The sequence below is a fragment of the Pinus tabuliformis genome, chromosome 5_2 (assembly GCF_031772625.1).
Source record: "Pinus tabuliformis cultivar Carrire ecotype Pingquan chromosome 5_2, CPIR1, whole genome shotgun sequence".
Classification (NCBI taxonomy): Eukaryota; Viridiplantae; Streptophyta; class Pinopsida; order Pinales; family Pinaceae; genus Pinus; species Pinus tabuliformis.
In genome coordinates, this window is record NC_142306.1 from 935693649 (window position 1) to 935703013 (window position 9365).

Consider the following 9365-nt stretch of genomic DNA (forward strand, 5'->3'; position numbering starts at 1 on the left):
ACAGGAAAGTGGGATATCTTTCACGAAGGGTATTTGTTAACATTCCTCTTTGAAGATCAAGGGATAGACACTGTGAATGACGCGTTACAGCTGGTGAAGGCTGCCATTTTCAAAACATCATTGGAATTAGAAGAAACCGTGCAGCCCGAATGGTCGCGACAACTGAGCCAGGCCTTCGAATGCTACAATGTCTAGGTAGAAGATGATGAGGACGACCCGCGAAACATCAATATTCTGGAATCAGAGGGGAGCTATGAGGTGTGCGGACCCGAAATCAAAGATCCATATATCATGGCGCCATTGAAAACAAAACAAGTAAATATCGGAATAGAAGAAGAGTCGAAGTATGCAACACTTGGGGACTACTGGGATGACTCCATGGTGGAAAAGGTTGTTGAGTTGCTTCGGGAATATCGAGATTTATTCCCAAAAAAAATCACAAAGCTAAAAGGGATCTTAGGAGACTTGGGAATGATGAAGATAACGTTGAAGCCGGATGCGAAGCCAGTTAAGTAGTGACCCTACCGATTGAATCTAAAATACAAAGTAAAGGTTCGTGCAGAACTGTACAAGATGCTAGTAGCAGGAATCATTGAACCAGTCGAGGAGTCCGACTAGGTATGTCCTATGGTTGTGTAGGAGCAGAAATAGAAGGGTGAGATTCACATCTGCATGGATATCAGGAAACTCAATGATACCTGTGTTAATGATCCATTTCCAACACCCTTTATAGATGAGGTACTGGAAAATGTGGGTGGGCAGGAAGCCTTCTCCTTCATGGTCGGATTCTCAGGATACCACTAGATCAAGATCACGCCAGAGGAAAGGAGTAAATCAACGTTTGCCACTCAATGGGTTTGTTTTCAGTATACAGTGATTCCCTTTGGACTGAAGAACGCGCCGACGATATTCTCACGCATTGTGGTAGCAACATTCAAGGAATTTATACACAAGTTATTATAGGTCTGATGATTGGATCGTATTCAGACTGGTTAAGAAACATATCGCGAGCTTACGATTAATGCTGGATACTTGACGACTACACTAGATTGTACTAAACCTAAAAAAGTGTACTTTCCTCGTCCCCTTCGGGAACCTTCTTGGCCATGTGGTTTTTAAGCAAGCCCTGATGGTGGATCCGGCAAAAATCGCTGTCATACTCAATCTGCAAGTGCCACGAAGTGTCAAACAACTACGTGCCACACTGGGACACACGGGTTACCATCGGAAGTTCATCAAAATCTACGCCTAGATCACAACTCCAATGGAACAGTTGCTGAAGAAGGAATTGGTGATACGTGCGGTAGACTTTACCATGATTGCAGGGCATCTTTACAAAATGGGCAACGACGAAATCTTACACAGATATGTGCCTGAATTCGAGTGTGGACAAATCTTGGCCAAAGCACATGGCGGGGAGGCTGGAGGACATTTTGCAGGTCGCATTACAACACAGAAGATTCGTCGCGCAGGACTATGGTGGCCAACTCTACATTTGGACTTGAAATCATATTGTCGGGCTTGCGACGTCTGTCAATGGATCGAGAAACCATCACGGAGGGATGAAATCCCGCTCAAACCACAGATGATGCCACAACCATTCAAGAAGTGGGCAATCGACTTCGTAGGACCTGTCACACCTCGAGGGAAGATAGGAGCACACTATATCATCACCGCGACCAAATATTTGACTAGGTGGGTGGAGGCACATCCGGTTAAGGACTGCATGGCTACTACAGCTGTGAAGTTTTTGTTCAAGAATGTGTTGACCAGGTTTTGATGTCCCAAAAACCTCATGAGTGACTGGGGTACACACTTTCCGAATGAAACAATCAACACACTCATGGAGGAATTCCAGATATACCATCAATAGAGTACGCCATACCACTCGCAAGTGAATGTGACAGTTGAAGCCTTCAACAAAATTTTGGAGACTACGTTAACCAAGGTCTATAATGTGCAGTGAAATGACTGGGACTTGCGCATCCCTGCTGTGCTATGGGCATACCAAACTATGTGCAAGAGGTTGATGGGCCAGACACCTTTCCGTTTAGTATATGGCAAGGAGGTCATCATGCCTATGGAATACATTGTCCCTAGTCTATGAATAGTGGCAATAACAGGCATGGCTGACCGCGAGGCTTTGGAGGAATGGCTCGTGCAACTAGAGGAATTGGAGGAGGACCAATTTTTGGCTGGATTCCATCAACAAGTATAGAAACAGTGAGAGAAAGCATGGCATGATCGCCATATCAAGGTGCGCACTTTCAAGGAAAATGATCTAGTATTACTATATGATAGCAAGTTCAAGAAATTCCCTGGCAAACTCCGAATGCATTGGTTGGGACCCTATGTCATCAAAGAAGTTACCGATGGGGGCGCGGTTTAGCCGGCCAAGCTCAATGGAGACCCCTTCCCAGACCGAGTAAATGGCAATCACCTGAAACTCTACACGGGGGGGCCGACCGCCTGACTAACTGCTCGAAGGACAGTCTCACTGCTCCAACCAGTTGAAAGAGAGTGCGGGATGATAAAGTAGTCTAGGGGAAATAGGCATGATTGCTAGGGTGCGCGTAGATTTTGCCTCTCACAAGGGTCGTGGTTGCGCGGAAAGGGTTGCGCTGATGCATGGATAAGAAACGAGGTGACCATTGCAGTCACTATTCATGACAAGATGTTTGCCTCTTGGAAAAAGGGAGCGGGTGACAGAAAATTAAGAGTAAGAGTATGAGCCAGATATGGCACGATCTGACATAGGTTTAATGTGAGGGCACTAGAACAAGCAGGGGCCAGCAAATTTGAAATCTGAAACACTTATAAATTGTAGGGGTACCTCCACCAAGCGAGCTACACTTCTCGGAACCGCAAGCTATTGTGCCTCCCTACTGCTATGGAACTTTTTATTATCTATGCACAAGGAGTAAGCCCAAGGGTGATGATATGGCCGATGAAGGTGTAGGGCTCTCTGAAGCACATGGTGTTGATAGCTGCGGGCACTGCGCAGAGTTCAACATTAGCGGTAGGGGATGTATCGGAAAATGGTAGACACGAAGTAGAACTGGTCCAGATGCCGCAGCCTCGCCCATGGGCGGGTCGACGAACCACAACAGAAAAAAGGAAGGGTGGAAAGATGGAGACCACTGGTAGAAGTGTAGTTAATAAGTTGTCTCTAATGTACCGTGAGGATTGGGATCTCGTGGACAACAACTAGGGTATTGCAAAATCGCAACAAAAGCTGCAACAAATAGTGCGAAGAGAAGATACGAAGGTAGGAAGTGGCTGTGGTGGCACGAGGAGATCCTATATGCGGCTCCCCTGCTAGAGATAAAATCCTATGAGGGGGTGTTCTGTGTTAACCGAGCAGAGCAGAATGAGCATTTTCAGTTGCGAGACTTGGTAGAAATAACAAAACAGGAGCTGGACGAAGTGTTGTAGGAGACAACCAAGGAGCAGTAGGACGAAGAGCGTCACTCAAAGGGAGGTGAACCGCGAAGCTAAGGTAGCACATCTCGCTGCACCGGTGAGTGACTTGGGACAAGTCACGATGATTGTGTTGGGGGACTGTTGCGTAGCGGAGGTCCCGCGTAACAGTTTTGGGGTTGAGGGCCTATAAGTTAGGGAAAAAAATGTAAAGCTCTAAAATATGCGGAGCTCGAAATGTAAAAGGTCAAGTCAAAGGGTTGTCTGCCCAAGAAATAATATAGAATAATAGGAAGTAAGTCGGTCCGCAGACCATAGGAAGGTATAAATAGAGCGAGGCTCTATGGGTAGAAGGTAGCTTTTTGGTATGTAATCTTGGATCTGATATGTAATGGGTTTTTGAGAAGAAAAGTCTTGGAGCATCTGTAAGTCCAAGTCGAGGGTAGCGGGTAGTAGATAAAGGCTTTGTAGCTGTGTGCACAGAGGCCTGGAAGAGTCCGCAACTATGTGCGCGGAAACCTGCAGCTGAGTGCGCAGGACGTATCTGGATGTATGGGTGAAGGAAGTGAATAAAGATAAGTTGATTCTGAAATTCTGTGTTAAATCTGAATTATCGCGAATCTGGCTAAGGTATGGTTAATATAACTATTGATTTATGCGCGTATGCTTATGTTACGAATATATGTGAATTTGTATCTAATCTAAGAGCGCGAATGGGTTAATTCTGATAAATGTTTGCTTAAAGACCATAAAAAGTAGATTGAATCTATAAACAATGCATTAATAAGTATGAAAGAGTATTCTGGGTTCGGTTCTGCGTGAAGCCAAGTGGCGCGAAGCCACGGAATGGTGCGCGAAAACTCCAGACCACATCAAGACATCACAAGGGTATGGAAACCTGGTTCCAACACCCTCCCTTGCTACCTCGGGTGAGACCTCAGTTTGCGCTCCGCGGGCTGTTGCCGAAAGGGCCAGTAGCTGTGGGATTTGTTTGGCTAAATAACTCTTTCGAACCTGGGTCAAGCCCCTATAAGCCAGCAAATACTCACATGAAAATCTGCAAAAGAGACTCTCTAGAATAATCCTTAAAACTTTATTTATTCATTTTCCAATCCTTTCAAGTCTTTTTAAAATCATAGAGTTAAAACACAATATATGGAATCACACGCAACCAACAAAACAAATATCCCAAACCATGGATAGACAAAGGTATTTTTCTTAATTACAAACCTCATATTTATGCTTGAGGTCATAGTTATTTAGTTTCATAATATTTTCATTTCCTTGGGCAACCCAAGAACCTTATAATTAATAAATCACTAATCATTGGCTCTTAGAACTTCTAATTTTTTTGATTTTATGTTGCACTTTGTAATTGAATTATTTTGACCCCTTAATATTTTTTGATGAAAAATTTGGGAAGGTAAAGAAAGATGTGCTCTACAACATTAAAAAAAAATCAAACTCTAATTCCACGTATTAGTTGTGCACAAGTCAAAATATTGAACCATGTTTTGGGGAATTCTACACATAGTTTATAAACATGGCATTCCTTGGGAATGGTACTTAAACACAATAATTATCGAAGAAATTTGGTGAGAATATAAGGGAATTCCTTATACAACATATCCAAATTTCATACCTTTTCCAAATTATGAGAGCACACTAATCTAAACTCTAGGCCTTTGTTAGTGTAGAAATAAAATCTAGAACTTACTATGCATTGGTTTTGGATATGTATGCAACATCCAATCTTGTTGAAAATCACTGAGCATGTATAAGTATATGTCCTTAAGATCATCTCCAATATTTAGGCCTTGATTCTAGAATATGAGTGCATGCTAATCAAAATATTAAGCCAATGCATGCATAGAAATTTCTCTACATGTTTATTCTAAGCTTAGGCATGTGGTCTAAACTCAATATCTTCTTCTAAAATTTTGTGTTAAGGTAGAATAATTTTTTTCTATATAACAAAAAAATCTCCAAATTAAAACGTATGAAGGAACACTAATTAAAACACTAGACCATTGTATGTGTGTTGAAATTTTGAAAAAGGATTAAAATAAAACTAAAAACATTTTCAAGTGATGTAGGATTTCCAAACCCCAAAGATACTTTTGCATCACAATTCATTTTATTTAAAATAATGAGAAGTTTTTATGGGTTTTGAAATTAAGGGGGCCTTTAAAACCTATGCAATCTCAATTAATTAGAGTACCTATTTATCAAAAGTAAAGGAATGTGTAGAATAACTTGGATATAATGAATATTGTGGCATAGAATAAAGTAAAATATCTAAATTACTCACCCACTCAGATAACCCTAGTATCAATATTAAATAATATGTTCTACATGATGATAGTCATACCATGATTAGTTCTAATACCAGGTCAAGAAAGAAGATTCTCTGGGTGAAGACAAAATGGGAAGATAGTGATGAACCTATCCTTAAGGGAATATATAGAGCTAGACTTGGAGTCAATGGTAGATGGGGATAAATTGCCACTTTTTGGTGAATGAAATAGTTCTTTCTAGGAAGAATGTTTCTCTATCATCTAAAGGAAATGGTAACAAAAATAAAGTTGGAGGAGGTGTTTATGGGATGATCCCCCTAAATATAAAAAAAGAAATTAGACATATTGTTACAAATGTCCCCAAAAGGAAAATATCCTCAAATGATGACAAAGGGGTAAAATATGAAGCACATCATAATAATGCTAATAGTATGGAAATTGATGACTTTGATACATTACTAGTTTGGGAAATTATGAAAATTGAAGAAAATAAGTTGATATCATGGGATGTAATGCAACATGAGTTACCCACTTTTGAATACAATTCTATTACATTTCACCATGTAAGCTATGATAAATATAATTGAAAAATTTATATGGGAAGGGTTAATGTTAGAGGAAAGCGAAAGTGTTGGGACATAATGTTATGAACTGGAATGCACAAAGGAATTAGACATTTATATAAATAATGTGTATGATAAGAAACAACAAGAAAATATTATATTGAAGGAGAGGATTCTTGAAACATAAGTTGTTATGGATCTTGAACCCTTATTGATGGAATTGCTATCAAAGGACCTAAGGAGAATCTAGAAGAAACACCTGAGACATCTTCTAGGGTTAAATAACTCAAGAGTTATTACGTGGAGCCATAAAGTTGTTACTATCAACATCAATTATGGAATGGTTTTATGTTTTGAGTTGTGTATGATAGTTAATATAACTTTTGTACTTGATAAAATGTTTTGTGCTTGGAGACAATCATTTAACACTAAATTGCAAAAGGATACTAGTTTTAATAAGAAATTTGTGTGTACATTCACTAAAAAATCTCACCAATATGAATGGTTATAAGAGACAAAAATAGATTCTTAATCAAATAATAGATTGAAACAAAGTTAAGGTGGTTGGGATAGTAAAATTAATATATTGCAATAGTGAATTTCCACATGCAATATATTAGAAGAATGAAGAACCCATACATTTTTCAAATTAGTTTGTATTGTGAAAGATGGAGGGACCTTCCCTCATGAAAAATGATAAAATTTATACAGAGTTACTTGAAGTAGACTTGAATGCAAAAAACACATACCTAGTAGTTTGGAATTTGATAATGTCACTAGCATTAATAAGGTTGAGATTTGAAAGTGGAGCATAGACTTTGTTGTCGATAATATGGAATATATTTCCACTTCTTCGAAGTAACATGTTAAGTTATGTGGTATTAACAATGAAATGTTTTCACTATGAATAAATGAAGAAATATTATGCCACCCCACCACTTCCCATCCCCACCTACCCTCCCCATCCTCTCTCCCCCCCCAACCCACATGAATATATTAGGTATGGGTAAACAAGCTAATAGAATAAATCTCCAAAATTGCCTAAATTCATGGAAATTATGGCCAGAGCCAAACAACATCATTACATATTGCATCAACCATTTTTCAGGCGACTCAGTCTCGACAAGGCCCGAATGGATCCATTGGCCATTCAATGCAAAACAACTTAAGTACTCTGGTGTAGTTACAAAGGTTATTGTTCAAAGTGTAGAGGCCCAGAAAATAAAAGGGAGACTGCATAACCAGATCCGATCTTTGGTGGGAAAGACGTTTCCTCTATACTTGAGAAATTTTTGAGCATCTTCAATCTGCTTGTGTTGTTGGAGCAGAGAATTTTGAGCGTTGCCATCATGAGAAACTGCCAGTTTTCTGAGCATCTTCAGATGTCATTGTTTAGATGAGTGCATGGAGAAGTAACACGGATTTCGATTCTATTTTTGAAGCTGGAGTAGAGTCATCATGCACAAATTAAGGTTCTGGTTTAGGAACTGAAGCAGAGCAGTCTAACGCTGCCCACATGAGAATATGCAAGAAACCACTTTACTGCTTGCGATCTATAGGAAACGAGCTCTGAGTCTTAAGAGTTATGTCGTTGTGGTATGGTCAATCTAAACAAGTGATGCCATCCTATCCAATAAACCAAGCTTCTGAAAATTAATTCAGTCCATAGCAGCAGAGCTCCGAGCCTCTTCAAAAGGAGTCAAAGAGGTAATGCGATGTTTGCATTATATGTTCTAAGACACCAAAAACGAGCTATATCTTAAGGAGATATAGCGTAGATGCCACAAAGTGTGAGCTACAGGAGGATGGAATGAAGCCTGTGCCAGATTTTTGGGCACTCGTGGTAACAACAGAACCAGGAGTCATTGCCACCAGTGATTGTTCTTCCTCAGGTCAGAATTATATGTTAAGGAATTGGGTGCCATTCTGAAGCTTCATTGTTCTTTGACAGGGCACCTTGGGCTAAGAGGCAACCCATGTTTGCCCTTATGTCAGCTTCCTTGTTTAGGCTTCAGAGGATGTGGTAGAATGAAGTGGTATTGAAGCTCTGCAACACTTTCCTTAGTCTTTCAAGAGTTTTGTTGAGCACTGGGTTATTAAGATGGTCACCTGAGTTGAGGATTTTTATCAGGATTTCCGAATCCCCAAAGACTTGTAGGTTTATTCCTCTGCTCCCCTGGGCTAGCTGGCAAGCTTTGAGTAGTCCCAAAATCTCTACTTGGTTATTAGTGCTCAGTCCTAAGCCCCAGCTGAAGTTGTCTCTTTTGTGCCCATCTGGGGAGTAGATTACTCCCCCTGCTCCTGATATCCCCGAGTTTCCTTTGGAGGCTCTGTCGAAGAATATCGTAACTTTGCCCTGATTTTTCCACCACTTTTGGAAATCCAATTCAGATATTCAAAGCCTCCACTCTGGGTTGGGGCGATGCAAGGAGGGGTTCTTTTTGTTGTTGACACGCCTCAGGGACTCACCAAGCCAGTTGATCTCTTCAGGGAGGAGCTCATTGTCTTGCTTGTGAGGACAATTCTCATAAGTTTCCAACAACAGTGCTTTGGCTTTGGAAGCAATTACGTTGGGGGTTTGTAGTCTGTTGTTGAAGATGGCTTCGTTCCTAGCTAACCACACTTCCTAGCAGATGAATTTTGGAATTGCATACCATATTTTGGCCCACATTGATTTTCTCTTCAGAGCGTGAGGGGAATGCTCTTTCCAGGAAGTGAATAGACTAACCACTGAGAGCTGCACTGGAATTTGGGCCTTGAGCCCCAACATTGCTTGAGACCATACTTCATTAGTAAAGGGGCAGTCAACAAACAGGTGATCAATTGTTTCTTGAGCCAAACAATAGAGAGGGCATCTGTGAGGTCCTATAATTCCACGCTTCTCTAAGTTATCTCTAGTGAGGACCCTTCTGTGCATGAGAATCCAGCTAAAGAAGTTAATCTTTGGGAGGCCAAAGGGGTCCCATACATGCTGCCAAAGTAAAGGGGAGTGGACCTATGGATGGTGTACTTGGAGAGTTGCAAAGCCCTGAGCTGCTGAGTAAGCTCCAGTCTTACCCCAACCCCATTTGTCCCTTGAATGAAG

At 40.7% G+C, this 9365-nt stretch overlaps 1 protein-coding gene across 1 annotated transcript; it reads left to right on the forward strand.

The window, feature by feature from the left end:
• Positions 1–1264: 1264 nt before the first annotated feature.
• LOC149162346 (uncharacterized) lies at positions 1265–1780 on the forward strand. Its single transcript, XM_089435163.1, has one exon. The coding sequence runs from the start codon at positions 1265–1267 to the stop codon at positions 1778–1780; it is 516 nt and encodes a 171-aa protein (XP_089291289.1).
• Positions 1781–9365: the final 7585 nt, after the last annotated feature.

Bases quoted from the DNA above. Each gene is read 5' to 3' on its own strand.
- LOC149162346 (XM_089435163.1), top strand. From the start codon at position 1,265: ATGGAACAGTTGCTGAAGAAGGAATTGGTGATACGTGCGGTAGACTTT.